The sequence below is a fragment of the Myotis lucifugus genome, unplaced genomic scaffold (genome assembly GCF_000147115.1).
Source record: "Myotis lucifugus unplaced genomic scaffold, Myoluc2.0 scaffold_1069, whole genome shotgun sequence".
In the NCBI taxonomy this organism is placed as follows: Eukaryota; Metazoa; Chordata; class Mammalia; order Chiroptera; family Vespertilionidae; genus Myotis; species Myotis lucifugus.
The window spans coordinates 25,433-45,583 of record NW_005872117.1 but is presented as its reverse complement, the minus strand read 5'-3'; the positions used below and the strand labels follow the sequence as shown (position 1 = coordinate 45,583).

General features: G+C 46.2%; 1 protein-coding gene and 1 long non-coding RNA gene across 5 annotated transcripts in view; one reads left to right on the top strand and one right to left on the bottom strand.

The window, feature by feature from the left end:
- The first annotated feature begins 67 nt into the window (after positions 1 to 67).
- Positions 68 to 2,137, top strand: LOC106695310. Of its 2 annotated transcripts, XR_002827337.1 has the most exons (3): positions 68 to 250; positions 455 to 544; positions 1,697 to 2,137. It is a non-coding gene; the product is annotated as an uncharacterized LOC106695310 (long non-coding RNA). The 2 variants fall into 2 exon arrangements; XR_001346377.2 differs by having other exon boundaries at positions 68 to 544.
- Positions 2,138 to 10,724: 8,587 nt separating this feature from the next.
- LOC102424181 (NSFL1 cofactor p47) overlaps positions 10,725 to 20,151 on the bottom strand; it is a 25,350-nt gene continuing 15,923 nt past the window's right edge. For all 3 annotated transcript variants that reach the window (XM_006107218.3, XM_023747943.1, XM_006107219.3), the window contains 2 exons: positions 13,015 to 13,179; positions 10,725 to 11,248 (listed from right to left, as the gene is read on the bottom strand). In XM_006107218.3, the coding sequence (XP_006107280.1) occupies positions 11,086 to 11,248; positions 13,015 to 13,179 (328 nt within the window). In that variant the 3' untranslated portion in view covers positions 10,725 to 11,085. The remainder of the gene's footprint in view (positions 11,249 to 13,014; positions 13,180 to 20,151) is intronic.

Here is a 20,151-nt window from a genome sequence, read left to right as displayed (position 1 = left end):
CCTGACGCCCCGCCTGGGCGCGCGCCCCCACACACGGCGCGCACGTCCCCGCGCCCGGGAACCGGAAGTCCGGAAGCCGGGAGGCCCGCGGCTGCTACCTTGCGGAGGCCGCGGTTCGGACGCCGGACCTGCCCCGCCCCCCGCCCCGCTTCCTTTCTCTGAGCGTCCGGCAAGGCCGGCATCTCTTCAATCAAGTTTCCGCATCTGAGAAACGGGGAGACGATGTGGGGCTCCGCCGGTAACCGAATAGGTGACTTTCAGCAGGTTCACACTTCTCAGTGCACACGCATCCTGTAAAAAGGATGATTGCGAGGGCAGCGCAGATGTGCGTGCATGTTAGCGTTCAATGAATGGTTCACGATGAGGAGCTCTGCTTTTCCATGTTGGAGGAGGAGTCAGTATGTGCCCTGGATGCATTCATTCACGCATTCGTTCATGGCTTATTTTGTGCTAGGTGCTGGGGAAACAGCAGGGAAGGAGACAGACTCAGTCCCTGACCTCACAGAACTTAAATTTTGGTGAGAGGCAACCAGTACCCACACAGGTTAATGTAAAGTTTCAAATCTGTAAGTTCTGTGAGAGAGCGACCCCTGACGTTATGTTCTGAGAGACAGAATAGAGAGGCCTGTCTCAGCCTGGAGGGTAGTGACCTGGCCCGCGCAGGTAGCTAGGGTTAGCCAAGGTCTGAAGGAGTTGACCGGCGGTGTGCGGGGCTGGGAGAGGCAGAGGAACACGCAGGAGGCACTGTGGCAGGAGGGAGCACTGTGACAGTCTAGGGACCTGCGTGTGCTCCTCGGGTGTTTCAAACATGACTTCAAAGTTCTTTGACACTCTTCCCATCATCTGTGTTCCCTTCCCTACAATCTCAGGGACCTTGTGACTGAAATTGCTGTCTTTCTTATTTTTTTTAACTATATTTTTATTGATTTCAGAGAGAGAGGGAGAGGGAGAGATAGAAACATCAGTGATGAGAGAGAATCATCGATCAGCCGCCTCCTGCACACCCCCCACTGGGGATGGAGCCTGCAACCCAGGCATGTGCTCTGAACTGCCCTGATGGAGAATTGAACCATGACCTCCTGGTTCATAGGTCAACGCTCAACCACTGAGCTAAGCTAGCAGGGCTCTCTCTCTCTTTTAACGGTCCAGAGGCAGGTAGGACAGCTTGGCTTCACAGGTTCTCCAGAGGATTGTGTTCCTTTTACTTGTGCCTCTCCATCTGTAGGATCCTACCCTCCTCTACATGGTCCAAGCTGACTCCAACATACTTGCATTCCAACCAGTGGAAAGGGGGAGGGAAAGCTTACCCCATCCCTTTAGGTGCATGACCTAGAAGTTGCACACATCTCTTCTTCTCATGTCTCATTGGCTACAACCTATTTGTATGGCCAAACTTAGCTTCTTTTGTGCCCAATGAAAAATAGGAATTCTGTGCTTATAGGAGAAGGGAAGACAGATATTAGGAGAAAAAAAAGGGGGATGGGGAGAGAATCCTGCAGTCAATGTACATGTCCTTGACCAGAATCAAACCAAGGACTCTTTGGTCTGCAGGCCAATGCTCTATCCACGGAGCCAAACTGGCTAGGGCCAAAGAGTTTTAAAATTTTCGGTTACTCTATTTTTCAGTTCAAAGAGTTTCATTTTGTTCTTTACGTATGAATTTGCTTAAACTTTCTATCTTTCCATTTGTTTCTAGATGGTTTGTCCTTACTTCCTGGAGCATGTTTATAGTAGCTGCTTTAAAGACTTTGTCAGATAATTCCAACAGCTGTGTACTCTCAGCATCTGTTGATTGTCTTTTCCTTTGTGAGTTGAGATTTTCATGTTTCTTCATACGTGTTAGCTCTGATCAAATAATCAAATCGATATCCCCTCCTCTGGGAAACTGACCTTTAGATCATTTCACAACTGACATTCTTTTTCACTTAGACGACATTCCATTTGCTAAGAACAGTAACTTTCCCCTCCAGACTTGCCCAGGATCTGGACTTGCCCAGAGAATTCTCCATGGAAAAAGCCCTCCTAGAGTCCTTTAGAATTTCTGACTCCCCCGTCCCTGGCTGCTGATGCCATTTTGGCTCAGCCCATCTGGTCTCCAAATGATCTAATAAATTTATAATCCCTTGCCACTCTTGAACTTGTGCATTCCTCCTTTGGTGACCCTAACAATATGTCAAGTAATATTGGAATATATCCTGAACATTTTGAATGTCATTATACAATATTCAGTCTTTTTAAACTCCTTTGGAGAATGGTGATATTTTTGTTTTAGTAAGCAATTAACCAGATTGGGCTTAGGCTACATGTGGTAGTCTGAAAATGCTCCTTGGTTCAGGCTTCTGAATAACTGAGGATTCTAGTGGCTGGATCCTGAGGAGGAGTGGTGGCACAACCCAGGATAAGGGATGCTTGACAGATATGCCTGAGAGGGACAATAATGCTGGCATGAAAATAATATTGTCAGGCAGACTTACAAATTCCTATCAGAAGCTGCTAGATTAGAGTGTCATTCTGTCATAGGTTTAGCAGGTGGGAATACATCAAGCCCAAATGGCTTGAGGGAGTTTATTATTTACATGGATGGCAAAAGCAAGATCAGCTATGGTGTTAGCATCCCTAGTCCACAAGATGATACTGAAACAAAAGGGGCTAGGTGACATGAAACCAGAATAATGGGGTCCCAATTCCATGCTGCAGCTAAGCTGTTTGACAGCCTGAAACTGGAAGGAAGGTAAGGTAGAAGGGGATGAACCCCCACCTCATCGGAATCAGGGAGGCAGATGAGAAAGAGCCTATGGCTACAGCCTTACTGGGGATAGAAATGGCCTTGTGGCAGCTCCTCTCATGACCACCTGACTTCTCATATTCCAGGAGGATCCTCGGATGTTCCATCAAGGCGTAGGTCAGCTGTGATCAAGCCTTGCGTACATGGCCTAGGTGGACATGTGCAAAGTTGTCAGGGCACCAGAACAGAACAGTGTCCCTACAGAGATGAGCCAGTCACAGAGAAGAAGAAATATAAGGGACACAAAAAAGTTTCCAGGGTGAGGTGCGTGATACAGTGGGAAGAGCTATGGGCAGGGAGGCAGGAGTCTGTGGTGTGCTGTCCTAGGCTCAGGGATTGAAGAAGACATGATTCCTGCCTCCATGGAGCTTCTGGGAAGAGATTAAAAAGAAACACACACACACACACACACACTAAGTGATATGTCTAGGAAGAAAAATAACAGGTTAAAGGAGCGTGAGGAGTGAAGGGTATTAATTCAAATACTACATGAGGCCTTGGTTTTAGTTCAAATGTGATGGGAGCCACTGGAGGGTTTTGAGCCAGAGACAGCCAAGATTTGATTTATCCTTTTAAAGCTTTCCGACTCTCACCAGAGCTTACAGTCTATCCGGCCTATTAACAACATGGATTCTCCGAAGGATGAGAATGATTGCTTCCATTTCACAGGGAAGGAGATCAAAGCACAAACAGGGGCAGTGGCTTGCCCAGTGGGATCAGCTTCACCAGGATTGGGGCTGGGTGTCCAGGCTCTCCTAGGGCAGGCAGTGCCTGTTCTGTCACAGGTGCCTGGATCGGCCCCCCATTTCCACCCGAGGACTGGTGGCAATAATCAGCAGTGACACGCAGGAGTCCCCACAGTTGGGGAGCCTGAATCCACATTTGCAGTGCTCACACTGGCCTGAAGCCTGAAGTGCTTGAACACAGAGGGCTGGAAGGGGCAGGAGCGGGGACTCAGCAGAGCATCTTGTCAGGCTCAAGGATGTCCTCTCTGGACTGATTCTTCACTCTCAGGCCTGGGTGCCCTTCCACTTTCATTCCCCCTCAGAGCTTAACTCCTGAGTCTGCTGTCCTTGCCAGGCTGTGAGCTTCCTGGAGCGCTGGGAAGTGGTGCCGAGTGTGGTGGCAGCAGGTGGGGACATAGGAGAACACAGGATTTGTGCAGGACTCCGCATTGCTATGTGCTCCTGTGTGACATTGGGCAGGTGATCTTACACTGTAAAATGAGAGCAGGCCCTCATGCATCATTTGAGGCAATATACTATATTAGAATGGCCTTTTAAAAAATATATTTTTTTACTGATTTCAGAGAGAAGGGGAGAGGGAGAGAGAAATAGAAACATCAATGATGAGAGAGAATCATTGATTGGCTGCCTCCTGCACGCCCCCTACTGGGGATTGAGCCCACAACCCAGACATGTGTCCTTGACCGAAATTGAACCCAAGACCCTTTAGTCTGCAGGCTGGTGCTCTATCCACTGAGCCAAACTGGCCAGGGCTAGAATGGCCTTTCAAGAAAGCAGCTGGCAACACAAATCCATAGTGTTAAAAATGTGCTTACTGGACTTCTGGTTGGACAAGATAATATAGACCCAGTTCTCTTCTTCCCGGTTAAGCACAATGATAAACCAAGAGGCAACCTAAGGAGCACTATGACAAGTGGTAAAGGAAAATGAACTGGTTTGGAAGCCCAGGATTGAAAAAGCAACACAGAGGCAGGGCCTCTTATATTTCCCCACCCCAGTGGTCGGCAAACTGCGGCTTGCGAGCCACATGCGGCTCTTTGGCCCCTTAAGTGTGGCTCTTCCACAAAATACCGACTTCTGTGCATGGGCCACGAAATTTCAATCGCACTGTACATGCGCGCCCGCAGGTGGGTATTTTGTGGAAGAGCCACACTCAAGGGGCCAAAGAGCCGCATGTGGCTCACGAGCCGCAGATTGCCGACCACTGCGGCCCACCCCATAGAAGAAGGAACCTGGACCTGGCACTCCTCACCCCAGCCTAGCAACAGAAGGTAGCCCAGGTAGGCAGCCCTGGATTGAATGGGAGCCCCTCTGCCAGCAACAGGTACACCCAACACTGCTGGCAAGGGGGACTGATGGGGAGCCTCACTAACAGTAAGGATGGGGGGGAGCACTCCCCTTCCCACAGGGAGACACAGGGAAGGTGAGCAGGTGGAACAGGCAGGAGGGGACCTGGCACAACAAGCAACCACAGTAGGTCTGCACTTCCCTCCCCACCAAGAGGCACATGGTGGCCAGGCCTGGGGAAACTCCTTCCACCCTCATGGCAGCTTAAGGAGAGGCCAGTGGAAGACCCTGTAACACCAGATAATCCAAGCAAATCAAACTGTCATTGGGTCCACAGCCCACAAAAGTAGGCTGTGTGCTAAACCTAAACAGGGTGATTGCCTGCTAAAATAAAGGATTTAAATAGAACCCAAAGTGAAAATCACCCATAAAAATAAGAATAAAAATGTCACAACTTGAATGAGAACACAATCAACCAACTCCAACATTGAGATGAATTAGATGTTAGCCCTGGCCAAGCAGCTCAGTTGGTTGGAGCATTGTCCTGATGCGCCAGGGTTGCAGGTTCAATCTTCGATCAGGGCACATACAAGAATCAACCAATGAATGCATGAATAAGTGGAATAACAAATCTCTCTCTTCTCCTAAAATATCAACTAAAAACATAAAAATGTAATTATGGGACAAGGGTTTCAAAGCAGCCATCATAAAAATGCTTCAACAATCAATTACAAATCTCTTGAAACCAGGAAAAATTAGAAATCTCAGTGATGAAATACACATTATAAAAAAAGAGCCTCTGTTAAGAACTCGTTTAATTTAATATAGATACAGATGATTACATATAGTAATATTTATGGATATGTGTATATTGTGGGTTAGTAGTCAGGTATATATTTCTTTACTCTGTTAGCTAAGCGGCTCTCAACCTGTGGGTCACGACCATCGGAAAACACATATAGCATATTAGATATTTACAGTATGATTCATAACAGTAGCAAAATTACAGTTATGAAGTAGCAACGAAAATAATTTTATGGTTGGGGGTCACCACAACATGAGGAACTGTATTAAAGGGTCGCAGCATTAGGAAGGTTGAGAACCACTAAAAGATACCCAAAGACCAATGAGCTTGCCTGGTGCCCAGATCTTGGTTTCCCATACAATTCTCCAAGTAAAGAAACCAGGGCTGATTCTAGGACTGGGATAGGAAACATACAAGATGAGCCTGGAGCATCTTGTTGTGCTGGAAAGTAATAAAGTGCTCAAAACAAAGAAACAAACAAAAAACCCCAACCAAACAGACAAAAAGTGAGGACCTGGTACAGGAAGCTGGGAGAGGGCAGGCGGGCGAGACTGGAATGTCCCAGAAGATGATGGTGGAGACTGTGAAGATGGTGGTGGCGGACATAGAAGTGGAGGTACTGGTAATTGTGCAGGTGGTGGTAAAGGTGATGGTGACGGAGGAGTGGTGGAAGATGGCAGAGATGGTGGAGGAGGAGGTGCAGGTAGTTTTGCACGGTTAGGTGCATTTCATCTTATGACCATTCAGAAATAAACACCTTATTATGGGATCCTCTGACCCTCTTTAAGAAAGGGGCATATTTGAGGTTTTGTAGTGAGACTATATTGAACTTCTTTGTGAATCACTTATTTCCTGTGTCCACCCCTTTGATTGTGGTATAGACCCCAATGGCCCTCACTGAAACCACCTGACAGAGGTTACTATAACTTGGCTCTTGACCTAACTCCTAAAGCCAAGGGTTCAGGCAGTCGGGGGTTCAAATCTTGGCTGTACAGGCCTTTTATATGGCGTGGACCTCACCACACTGAGCCTGTGTATTCCTCCATAAAATAAGCTAGCCATGGTACCTTTGTGTTGTTGTCAAACTACACGAGGCAAGATACATACAGGGCCTAGCACAAAATTGTGCTCAAATAATGGCAGCTGCTGTTATCATTAGTAGTGGCTGAAGATCTGGTCCTGGCATTGAGGGTCTCAGGTGCTCAAGATGGAGGGTGACTGGCCTTTAAACTTCTGAGTCCAGTCCTGTCAAGGTGGGGAAGGTGCCGAGGCACCCCCTGCACACCTTGCTCTCCCACCCCACATACATATCTGCTTTGTTGTGGGGGTATATTTTTGTTGTGGTTGTTGTTGTTGTTAATCCTCAACCGAGTATATTTTCACTGATTTTTAGGGAGAGTGGAAGAGAGAGGGGAAAGACAGAAACATCGATGTGAGAGAAACACATTGATTGCACGAGCCCACTTGGGTTTGGGCCGGGGAGAAGCCCACAATCAAGGTATGTGCCCTTGACGGAATCAAACCTGGGACCCTTTGGTGTGCGGGCTGACGCTCTGTCCCCTGAGCCAAACCGGCTAGGGCCATATCTGTTTTAGTTCCACCTTTTCTTAAGTGTCTTTGCTGGAAGAACCTAGATTCCTTTACTGGCAGCTACAGGTGTCCTTTAGAACGATGCCCCCCTGTGGCTGAATAAGAGCCTGCTTTGGGAGAGAGGGATGGACTGAGTTACCCAAACACTACTTCATGGGACACTTTAAGCATCATCACCTTCACCCTTTAGATAGGGAGGTCTTATCTCCATTTCACAAGTTCATCCAACCAATCATTTGTTGAGGACCTAAGATGTGTCAGGCATTGTGCCAAGTGCTCAGAGTCATGGAGCTTATAACCCAGTGGAGGGACAAAGGAAACAAACACACAGAGAGTATATAATGCATCACATGGAGACAGAATAAGAAGGAAAATACAGCAGGGCAAATGGATAGCTAGTGGTGGGCCAGGTCCTGCAGGGTTCTTCAGGGACCAATCAGCTCACTGCAGTTGTCGATGTGAGAGATGATGGAGGCTGGACGCAGGAGATCGCAGGGTAGGGATGATGAGTGGCTGGACTTGGGATGCATTTGCAGAACCTCAAGAGCCTGTTCATGGACTGGATGTGGGGTGAGCAGAGATGTAGTCACACAGCACAGAAGCTTGCTCAGCTGGGGCCAGATTGGCCACTAGAAGTCAACAATGTGCTTCCCTGTCCTGTCCTGAGAAAAGTGGACCTGGAAGGAAGTGTGCGTGTGTGTGTGTGTGTGTGTGTGTGTGTGTGTGTGTGTGGCGGGGCGGGTTCCATGAAAAAAAAAAAAGACTTTCTTTCATTTGGCTCTGGCAGGGAGAAGTCCTGACAGCAGTTCCTCTGGAAATCCTAGTGGTTGGGCTAGAGAGCAGCAGAGAACCCACACTTCTGCACCAGTTGCTTCCATGGAATGAGCTCAGTCAGCTTGAAGGAGTTCCTGGTGGGGACTAGCATGTTTTGTAGCACTGGTGGGTACACAAAAGGGCACTGCCGCTTTGGAAGATGCCATCCAAAGCCACAAAGACATGCTCAGCTCTTGCCGCACATACCTGCTTCTGAGGAAGCAACCAGATGTGCCCCACACTGTACCTACAGGGTTGTTGGGCATGGTGTGGTTTACAAGACCAAACAGAAACACCACGTATGCCCCACAGTAGAGACTAGTTTAAGCTGGACTTGTTAGGAAGGGCATCATCATAACTAATTTGCCTTTTTCACTGTGGATGTCATTCCATCAGGACATGTCCCATGCATTGCAATATATTCTTGGCCTGGCCTATTGGACTCCCTTACTTGCCAACCAAGTTTTGGGATGATCCAAAATGTCCCTACCAATTAACAAAATGCCTCAGTTGAGAAAGCCCTGAATTCAGAAGCCCCATAACCAGCGGCTGAGTATCCTTTATTTTTTTAAAAACACTGTGAAAGCCTATCTGTGGGTGCATGAACCTTTCCCTCTGGACCACCTAGAGAGAACCAGGACTGAAACCAGCCTGGATCCAGACCAGTGTGATCCTCGCTCTGTGGCTGACAAGCTCTCTGACCCTGGGATGGTCTGAACTGTGATGGCTGCATTAGATCCCTTCCCCTGGCTGGGTGGGAATCCCAAAAGGCCTTTGTGCCTTTCTAGATGATGCAGGTTGTAAGTGGTGTTTTTGTGATCTCTTCTGATATGTACTAGTGAAACTTAAGCAGAAACTCTGATAAATCTTAATAAAAATTTTAAAAAGCATGCCCCGGCAGTGTAGCTCAGTTGGTTGGGCATTGTCCAGTGCACTGAAAGGTTGCCGGTTTGATTCCATCAGGGTACAGACACAGGTTTCGGGCTTTATCCCCAGTAGGGGACATGTCAGAGGGAGCCGATTGATGTTTCTCTCTCCCTCTCCTTTCCTTTCTTCTCTAAAACAAACAAACAAAATGTTTGGGGGGAAAAAAGAAACTCTGAAGCAGGGTAGGAGGGGGTTGAGTGTATGTGTACAGGGCCCGGGTTGGGGACAGCGTGTATGTATGTGGAGCGAGGTTTAGAGCATAACCTTTGGAAGCAAGCAAACCTTACCACTCACCAGCTGGGCTTTAGGTTTTGCACTGTAAAATGGGATGCTTGTGGCACAGACGTACTTACAATGGTTGCTATTACACTTCTTCAAAGCAACCCATTATAAAGCATCAAACTCCGTTGTCCTCATTCTGGTCCAATTCCCGGTCAAGGGCATGTACCTGGGTTGCATGGTCAAGGTGACAATAATTTACAAAGTTTTTCCAGACCGGCATTGTTTCCACAGTTACTACCACCTGCTGGAGGACACTGGCAGATGCTGCAGCCCTGGCAGGCCCCTGCCAATTTGCTATCAGAAGCACCAAGCTGTGTGTGTCCCTTTCTCGGGATGGGTCTTGGGGAAATCCAAGCCATTCCCCAGCTCTGGATATAAGTAGTGTTGGTTCTTGGCTTGTTGCAGGGTGTGAAGCAGGATTGGTGATGACTGCTTGGAAAAGAGGATCGAGGGACATTGATTCAAAACCAGGAGATTCTGAGTCAGTGTTGATTCTAAGTCTGTGCTTCACTTAATTGGGAGGTGGAAAGGCTTTCAAGACCCCAGTGACCCTCCTTTCCCAAACTTGCACAGAAAAAAACCACACTTATTTATGGGGGAGGTCTGTATCCGACTGCCTAAGTTGCTATGAGTCTGAAATCAGTGGGGCAGAGAACTGTGAGGTGGAACCTGCACACCAAAGCCAGGCACTTACATTACTCTTACTCTCAAAATTTACTCAGCACAGGCCTCCCCTCCCCTTTCAACATTTGATTTGCCGCACACATCATTATCGAATAGCTAGGCGAGATATATATATTGCTAATCCTCACCAGAGGACATTTTTCCCATTTCTTTTTTCAGAGAATGGAAAGGAGGGAGGAAGAGGGGCAGAAACATTGATTGGCTGCCTCCCGCATATACCCTGACAGGGCAGGGGACCAAATCTGCAACCCAGGTACACGCCCTTGACCGGGAATTGAACCTGAGATCCTTCGATGCGCAGGTAACCGCTGAGATACACCAGCTAGGGTGCTCAGTGATATTTTGATGATTTCTCACTAAGATACCCTGACTCTGAACTCAGGTTGGCATGAGCTGTTTCCCAATGAAAAGATACCCCATCTATTCCCTAGGTACACACTTCTGCACATGGAGTAAAGCAATGGCAGAGCAGCTGAGAATCACCAGGGTGACAATGGCCCAGATGATGAGGGAGGAAAGGCCCGGGGCAGACAGGTGAAATCAGAATCTCAACTGGTTTGAATTTCCCAGGGTTTGAGCGAAAGGAGCACAAGGAATATTTATTTTCATCTGAAGGAGTCATGTGCTTCTATATCTGGGGGACTTTTGCTGCTGCCTGGTTTTATCTGGGCAAGAGATTTGTCCTTATGGGAGTAAGTGGCTTCAAATCCTCTTTCTACAAGTCCCCCACTTCCTTCCTTATAAAGGGGGAAATCCTCCATTAGTCATCGTGGGACAGGCAGGTGGACATACAAGTAGATAGGTATTGTGGGCCACAAGCAATTTTTATGCAGGAAGGTTCTTCTCACACGCCCTGGAGAGAAATTATTTTAAAGCAAACAAAGCCTACTTCAGTGAGAGAGGTTCCCTGGAACATGCTGGTGATATTCCTTCCATTTTTTTAGTTGTTTTTATTTTTTTTCTTTAAAGTCCATTGATCGTCACAAAAACCAGGAAATGCAACTAAGGAGAAAACAAATGTCCAACGGAGATCTAAGAACCCAGAGCTACGGAGGAGACGGCACTGGACTGCTGGGTGTTCAAGAGGGGGCGGGAGGGGCAGTCTCCACGGGGCAGCTGGCCATGGGAAACACAGGAAGGTGAGGCCACCTGGCAGGGCCGGGTGGTTATGTTAATCGTTGCACGATGACGGCGTTGAGCAGGTTGGCTTCCTTAAGGGTCTGGTTCTCATCAGCCAGCTCTTTGTTCGGGAAAGTAGTCATGAGGACAAAGCTGGTGGCGGCCATGGCCGGCCGGGCGTCCACAATGAAGAGTCGGATGTCACTGATCCTGGTGGAGCAGGGGTGAGTGGGAAGTGGGTGAGCAGTGCCCTTCTCTGCTGCCCACAAACCCCACCCTGCAGCAGGATGCACCACATCCCCCAAGCCCCCGTCCCTGGCCCTGTCTTCTAGAGAGTGGCCAAAGCTCTCCTTTGGAAGCCCATCTGAGCAGGCCACTCCCTTGCCTGAAACCCTTCAGGGTTACTCCCATTTTCTTTGGGAGAAATACCCATCTCCTTACTGTGGTCCCAAGGCCTGACCAATTTTACACCACCCTCCTTCTCCTTTCAGTTCTTCTTCATGCTATGCTCCCTGCCTACATTTCGGTCCCTCTTTCTAGAGGCTCCTCTGCCTGATTCTTTTCCTGTAATTCTAGTCAAACCTTAGGCCTCAGCTCAAATGCTGCCTCCTTAGGGCAGCCTTCCCCCCAAGCTCCATCCCCTGATCTTACTCCCACAGTACTGATCAAGTTTGTAATCAAACAATTTTGGGATATGATTAAGGTCTGTCTCCCCCTGTAGACCACGAATTTCACAAGGGCAGCAAATATTATGTCTCTTTTAAAAACCACTAAAACTATTAGTGAGAAGAATTACTGAAGGTCAGTAACCCTTGAGTGCCAGGAATCCCTACTCTAGATACTGCTTGTGTCCTGAACCTGGTGACCACAAGAAGAGTCATCTGAAACAGCCAGCCTTCTCCCCTAGAGTGCTTAAACAGAAACTTCTTTCTACCTCCAACACTTAAAATTTATGCGATTCACAATCTGGCACATCTAAGGGCGTAGACATCCATGATACAGTCTGAGACCTCCAGCAGAGTCCTCTTACCCACCAGCTGGTAAACTCTTGGGATGGGCTGTCCACCCGGGGGAGTTAGCAATCATGCTGAAAGGCTGGAGTTACTGAGTGAAATGAAACTGAGGCAAAGAACTCAGACAAGTGACAGGAATTAATTCCCTTAAACACAAAGCGCCTAACAGTGCAGTGAACAGTTCCTACTGAACAAGAAATGTTTGAACAAAGATTCCATGTGCTCCTGGGACTTGTTTCACAGCTTACTCAACATGAGAGCCTTGTCAACACTCAAGGATTGTCAAGCCATTCACTGAGTCCCACATGTGGGTTCTGGTTCACCTGGCCTATGATTGATGACATTTAGACACTGCTAGTCTAGAAAAAGGAGTTGTCAAATATCTTTACTCTATCCTCCCCTGCTAATCACTTCATTACTCTGTGTCTGTAAAATGAGGGAGGCAGTTTGCTTTGATCCAGGCCAGATGATCTGAGATAGTAGAGCAGGTGTTCTGGAATTCTCAAATGCCAGATCTGGAAACCTTAATAGCCTGGTCATTTTCAGAGGCCCCTTGTGGGAAGGAGGTGGAGAAAGCCATGGGTGGGATGCTGGTACTGTGTCTCCTCTCCTCTCTAGCAAGCACAGCTGTTCAAATTTTAACTGTTCTACCTTTGGGATTTAGCATGAGATTTCCTTTGAACAAAGAGTCTGATGGCTGAAAAAGTCCCTAAGGAATCCAATCCCCTAATTTTACAGGTAAGGAATGAGAACCACAGTAGGTAAGAGAGCAATCACTGGCCACATCTAATGGAATTAGGGGCCAAAGGCTTCAGACTTGCATGCTTTCCATTCCATTGCCTCCTTTTCGAAAAGCATGGAGTGCCTGCTGGGGTTAGAAGAAAAAACAGCCCCCTGCCTCCCCCTTTGGTGGGAATTTCTGGGACCCTCCTAAAAGAAGGTAGGCCAGACAATATAAGGTACCTGTGGCTGTGATTAAATTTCTGCACCAGCCTCCCGCCATCAGCAAGCCGTATTTGGATGTTTGTGGTAGGCTGTGACTCGTCGATGGAGATGGAAGAGCTGGCTTTGGCTTCATTTTCTGCTTGCTGGGCTGGAAAGACGGTATTCAATACCTGGGGTGCAGTGCTGAGGAGAGAGGTTCTGTCAGGACACTAACAAAAACAAGGCATGAGGGAAATCCTGTCTGATTTGTACTAAGCAGTTGCTGCACCTGGCATTGTTTGGTGTTGCTGAAACAGGAATGACTAAGACAGAATGCCTGCCCTCATGGAACTTACAGGCCCAGCAGAACTCTCCTCAGACTCTGAGTTACTACTAGCTCCCCCTCACTCCTAATAACATTGGGCAAGTTATTCAATCCCCTTTTCCTTGATGTCCTCACATGAATAAGGGCTTAAAGAGAGGAAAGCTGTATGCATGACAGCATGGGGTGGGAGAGACCATGGCTGGAACTTGGAGGGTCCAACAGACCAGGATGCGTTTAGCTTCAGAGAGGTGGAGGGCAGAATGAGGAGAGGAGCACTCCAAGTCTTCAGTGGAGGCAGGCTTGACACAGACTGGCAGTGGCTGATGGACATAAGGGATGAGTCTAGACTCTTTCTCTGTGATGGACTTTTCAGGCCTGCATTCCCTACTGAAATCTCACTCATGTGTCTATTTCATACTCATGTGCCAACTATGAGAAAGGGGGGTGGATGCGGGATTTCCTGAAGACCAACTAAGTGCCCGGCACCATAGGGGTTGATTATATCTTATGAATAAGACATGGTGTCTGCTGCAGTGTTTAGAGCTCGCAGATGGACCGGGGCTGGAATTCACCCACTAGCCATCGTGTGTTGAGCAAGTTACTTAAGCTCCCTTAATTTCAACAAGGGTAGTAACAAGGATTTTTAACAAGGGTTAAGGCTACCAGCCTTGCTCAGTTTTTGTAGGGATTTAAGGAGTGAATCAAATAAAGCAATTAGGGTAGCTGACAAACAAAATGTACATAGAACTCCCAATTCTCCACAACCATTTAAAGCCTTTGTCTCTCTCCTGTAAACCACCATACATCTCACCCTCAGCCTTTCTCTTAGCACAGTGGTCAGCAAACCACGGCTCGCGAGCCATATGTGGCTCTTTGGCCCCTTGAGTGTGGCTCTTCCACAAAATACCACGTGCAGGCGCGCACGTACAGTGCGACTGAAACTTCGTGGCCCATGCGCAGAAGTCAGTTTTCGGCCCGGGCGAGTCTATTTTGAAGAAGTGGTGTTAGAAGAAGTAGGGGTACGTTCGCTGAGGTCGACCCCTCAGATTGAGGACGTTTTTAGCAAAGGCCAGCTTAGGAGTAACCTAATTAAGTTAATAACAATGTACCTACCTATATAGTTTAAGTTTAAAAAATTTGGCTCTCAAAAGAAATTTCAATCGTTGTACTGTTGATATTTGGCTCTGTTGACTAATGAGTTTGCCAACCACTGTCTTAGCAGATGCCCTGGCCTAGGCCTTTGCAGATCAGAGGCTATTAGACAAAAGCTTGCTTGTTTCCCCTCAAAGCCTCTAATCAGATCAGTCCCTATACCTCTCCCTTCCCTCTGATCTTTAAACCTAAGAAGGGTACTCTTAGCACATTCAACTGGAAGTCGTTTCCCAAGTGTGCTTCCTGGGGTCCTAGTCCCTTGAGATATCTCCAGGAAAGTTTCAGAAATGCCACATATTACTACACCAGCAGCATCATGGGGCACTAGTGTATTAAAGGTCTTGAGAGATTGTGCGGTTAAGGCAAACTTATTCTAGCACCATGTTCTTTTCATGTTACACTTGTTGATCACTTGCAGAGAATTTCAGGCTACTAAATGGCAGCCATTATTATTCAGGAGTCAGTGTGATGCTGGAGAAAGAGCATAAGACCGGCCATCTGGTCCCAGCTCTACCACTAAATTAAACAAGAGGACTGGCCTTGAACAAGTCACTTGACTTCCCAGGGCTTCAGTTTCTCCAGGTGTAGCACAAGGAACTGTTCTGCCATGAGGATTAGATAAGGTAATGTATGCAGAATGCCCAAGACAGGACACTCCAAACAAGAAAGCAACTGGTATTTTTGGCTTTCTTCCTAGTACAGCCTTTGCATAGAGCTGGTGCTCATCATCTGAAGGTCAAAGAAAGCCTGATACATGGACTTGCCATGCGTCTGACTGTTTCTCTTGCATACTCTGAAAATAAGGTGGGTTAGGGAAGCATGATGAATATAGTGTATGTTTACAAAGCACCCATTACCAAGCTGGACCCTGTGCTGAGTACTTTACAAGTATTAGTTCACTTAATCCTCACAACAGCCTGCAAGGAAGGGATTCAGCATCTCCACTTTACAGATGAGGAAACCGAGGCACAGTGGGATTAAGCAACTCACCCAAAATTCCAGTGTTGGTTCTAGGTGAAGCCAGGATATAATCCAAGCTGTCTAGCTCTAGGTCTTGTGCTCCTAACACCTACCACATTCTCCTGCCATATCTGGGAGTCAGGCAGACCTAGACTTGATTTCAGAAACATTACCCCCAAGATGAAATTTCCTCATCAATAAAATGGGAGTTAAATAAAATCCCCCATAATTACTAAGATAATAGCTAAAAATAATGCACCATACCCAGAATATAGAAGAAACACAAATAAAAGTCTATGTGGCTATGTAAGAACATCCAGGGTAGCCCTTGCTGGTTTGGCTCAGTGGATAGAGTGTCGGCCTGTGGAATGAAAGGTCCCAGGTTCGATTCAGGTCAAGGGCACATGCCTGGGTTGTGGGCTCGATTCCCAATGGGGGGGCGTGCAGGATACAGCCAATCAATGATTCTCTATCATCATTGATTTTTCTCTCTCTCTCTCCCTCTCCCTTCCTGTCTGATATATTCCAGGGTAAAATGTAGTATGGAGGGACATGGCAGTCTTGCAAACTCAAAGACCTAAGTAACCACAAAGGATGGTCTGAAATTAAAATTTAACTAAAAGCAGTTGGTGGGTAGTCACCTCCTAGGCCGGTATCTTCACTGATAAGGTCATCCTTTACCTTAACTGAGCCTATCTGTCTTTTTGCATCTATGATAACACATCCTTGAAACATCTGGGTAACTTGTAACTTCCCTTTTTTCTGGGCCCGTTGGGTCACAACCTAATGTGCCTGGGCGCCAGGACAGATACCACAAATTCCTTTGTTGTCATTGTTGTCATGTTAATTGTTGATTGTTAACTATCCTGCACCCACTTATGTGTCTATCATTTTGCTTTTTATCCAATCCCAGGGGTTTCCCCACTTTGCTTTCTCCTACCTCTCTTGTCTATCACCAATGGATTTCATGTAACCCACCTACATCTCCTCCTTTGATTGCAATGTATAAAAATAGATAAAAGACCGCCATTCTCTGGAGCATTATCCCAAACCATTGAGGTTCTGCTTCCTGGCAATTGTCGACAGTTTGGCTCAAATAAACTCACAAAAATTCTTTACAGGTTTAACTATTTTTACGTTAACATGTTGTAGAATTATGCACCTGAAACCTGTATAATTTTGTTAACCAGTGTCACTCCAATCCTATCTAATAATAGACAAACATGGTAATTGACCGTACCTTCGCTACATCTCCCATGGGCTAATCAGCATGATATGCAAATTAACCACCAACAAAGATGGCGTTTAATTTGCATATGTAGGCTCCAACTGGTGGAGCGAAGCCTGTCGGCCCAGGGCAGCGGAGCAGCGAGGCCTGATGTCTCTGGGGCTGGCGGAGCAGCGAGGACTCATGGCCCCGGGGCCAGCAGAGCAGCGAGGCCTCACGGCTCTGGGGCTGGCTCCGGCCAGAACTCGGCCAGAGTGAAGGCCTGGGCTCCGGGTGCCGGAGGCAAACCGGTGCCAGCACCCAGGGGAAAGGAAGGCCTATTGCACAAATCTCTTCGTGCAACAGGCCTCTAGTAAACTTAATAACAAGAAAAAAAATAAGCCTCAGAATCCTTATTTGTAGAATGTGGATCAAAACAGGATTAAAGGCCATAATACATATGAAACGCTTAGTATAGTGCTTAGTTAACTGTAGAAAAACACTCAAATAGCTGATTGCTATCATTCTTCAAGGTCCTCTTCCATTTATGTTTGCCTAAATTCTGGACCCAAATCACTCAGAGATGCTACTGTCTACCCATGGGCTGTAAATGGAAGGTCACTTGAGAGGCACTCCAGCCTAAGCTCAGAGGTAGGGAGTGGAGGAGAAACCTCAATACTGGCCTTGTGATTCTAATTTGAAGCAAGACATTCAAAGAACATTAGATCTATATTGTTCTAATCATTGTGTAGGACAGCCATGTTCAAGGGATGCCCAGTCTGTGTCTGGTGCTTGAGAACTGCTATCACCTGAGTCATTCCTCTCCAGCAGTGGCTGGGCCATCTGTAGCAGTGAGGGCACTTCATCCAGGGGCAGGAATGGTCAGATCAGATCAGACATCTATCAAAAAAGGAGTTTCTTTACTGTCTCCCTGAAAATATCATGAGTCACAGGGAAACTGAGTCTTATTCAGATCAAGAGCTTGAATCACTTGACTGCTCATTTCCTTTGTAGTGAAAATAAAGTAGACACTAAGATGCTTTGTTTCCACAATTATAAGTTCTGAGACCCTGCCATCAAAATTGACTACTACAAAGCAAGGTGAGCAGCCAAAGCTCATCCCCACACTGTAATGACCCAGCTCCACCCAAGTGCAACTCCTGGTGTTTGTTACTCAAACTCAAATAAATGCAGTCTTATCCAAACCTTCAGATTAGTTCCCATGCAAACTGCAACAGCTAAAACAATAAAGTAAGTGTAATGTAACTGAAAGAATTTTTTCAACTGAGAACAATCTATTCATTCACTTCAAAGTATTTTTCCAGATCATCAGAGAAAAAACCCCAGGATTGACTTTTGAGGCAAATCTGAGGAAATTTTTTAAAACTTTTGGTTCCTGATCATTTTAGTTGACAAGATGACAATGGAAAACAGTAAAATTTATGAGTAAAATTAAAAAACACACAAAAACAAACAAAAAACCCCCCCACAAAATGGAACAACAACAAAAAACAAACCCAAAAGGTTATCCATCTGGTTTAGACTAAAAAGCTAAAATCCCATCTCACTTAACTATATAAAACTTTTTTTTAAAGCCCTGGCCAGTGTGGCTCAGTTGATTGAGCATTGTTCTGTGCACCAAAAGGTTGCCTGTTTGTTTTTTTTAAAGTAATTTTTGAAATATTTTTATTGATTTCAGAGAGGAAGGGAGAGGGAGAGAAAGATAGAAACATCAATGAGGGAGAATCATTGATTGGCTGCCTTCTGCACGCCCCACACTGGGGATCGATCCCACAACCCAAGCATGTGCCCTTGACCAGAATCGAACCCAGGACTCTTCAGTCCACAGGCCGACGCTTTATCCACTGAGCCAGACCTGCTAGGGCAAAAGGTTGCCAGTTTGAGTCCCCAGCAGGGCATATGCTTGTGGGCTCTATTCCCGATAGGGGGCGTGCCAGAGGCAGCCAACTGATTGATATTTTGCTCTCACATCAATGTTTTTTCTCTCTCTCCCTCCCTCTCTTAAAAAACAAACAAAAAAAGTCAATAAGCCAAAACCGGTTTGGCTCAGTGGATAGAGCGTCGGCCTGCGGACTGAAAGGTCCCAGGTTCGATTCCGGTCAAGGGCATGTACCTGGGTTGTGGGCACATCCCCTGTGGGAGATGTGCAGGAGGCAGCTGGTCGATGTTTCTCTCCCATCGATGTTTCTAACTATCTATCTCTCTCCCTTCCTCTCTGTAAAAAATCAATAAAATATATATTTAAAAAAAAACACTTAAAAAAAAAAAAAAGTCAATAAGAACACATTAAAAATAAAAAAACACCAGAACTGAAATAAAATGAAAGTGGAACTGGCAATGAACATTTATTTAGCTGACAAACACCACACCTGATTATCAAACTGTCTCCATCTGTGGGTTCATCCTCCACACTAATAAAGTATGTATTCCCATCCTGCTAAAACAGATGGCCTTAAAAATATTTTCATTTTTTGAGATGCAGAGTCTTGTACATCTAATATTGTTGTATCTTCTAATAGTAAAAGCATTTCCTGTTAGTATTATGAAACTGAACAATCCCCAAACTACATGGTGTTCTGAGCCTTTCCCTATAATTGCTGGTGGGTAAAAAACTGATAAAACCTTTTTTGGAGATCAATTTGACAACGTAAAAATGTGAAGACCTTTGGAGCCAGCAATTTTACTCCTAGTCCATGATTAAGGGGCATACAAAGATTTAATTAGAGATATTCACTGCAATGTTGTTCATAATACTGGCAGCTGCCTAAATGTTTAACAGCAGAGACTGGTTCAATTATAGCACATACGTAGGACAGAAAATTATATTAGCATTAGAAATAAAGTTATAGAAATACATCTGCTGATATGGAATAACAGCAATACTATATGGATTAGGCAAAATAGCAGGTGCTAAAACAGCATGTTTACACACACCTCTGTACATATACCAGTAAAACTAGAAGGATACTTCCAGGATACTGACTGAGTATACTGGGAGTTAGGTTTAGGAATAGTTTTTATTCTTTATCTGCATTTTCTATTTTTTTAAAAAGATAAACACAATCCATTTCAATAATATTAAAAGAAAAAAATTATCTGGAGCTCTACAAAGCTTACCATAGCTGACAGGGAAGCTACAAATGGACTACCTTGAGAATAGTTGTCCTGGACTAACCCAGGACCCCAATGTGGTAGGTGAAATGATGAGCAGGGTGGACTTAACTAAGTTGGTTCTGGTAAATTATACTCTGTTGGTCTCTAATGCCCTGAGCTATGATCCTTGCCTCTGATGAGGCATGATGGCCGACAGGGAGGTAGGGAATCCTAGGAGAGGGCCAGCCAGCAGCTCAAAGAGCACAGCTGTTGATAGACCACATTTTGATCCCTGCAGATAAGGGTGAAGAGCAAGGGCAATGGAAGAGCTACCAGATCTAGGTCAGAGAGGATATCTTGTGATGCAGGAGTGTGGGAAGGAATGCCATTAGAAGCCCGTGTTCTGGCTCAAACACAT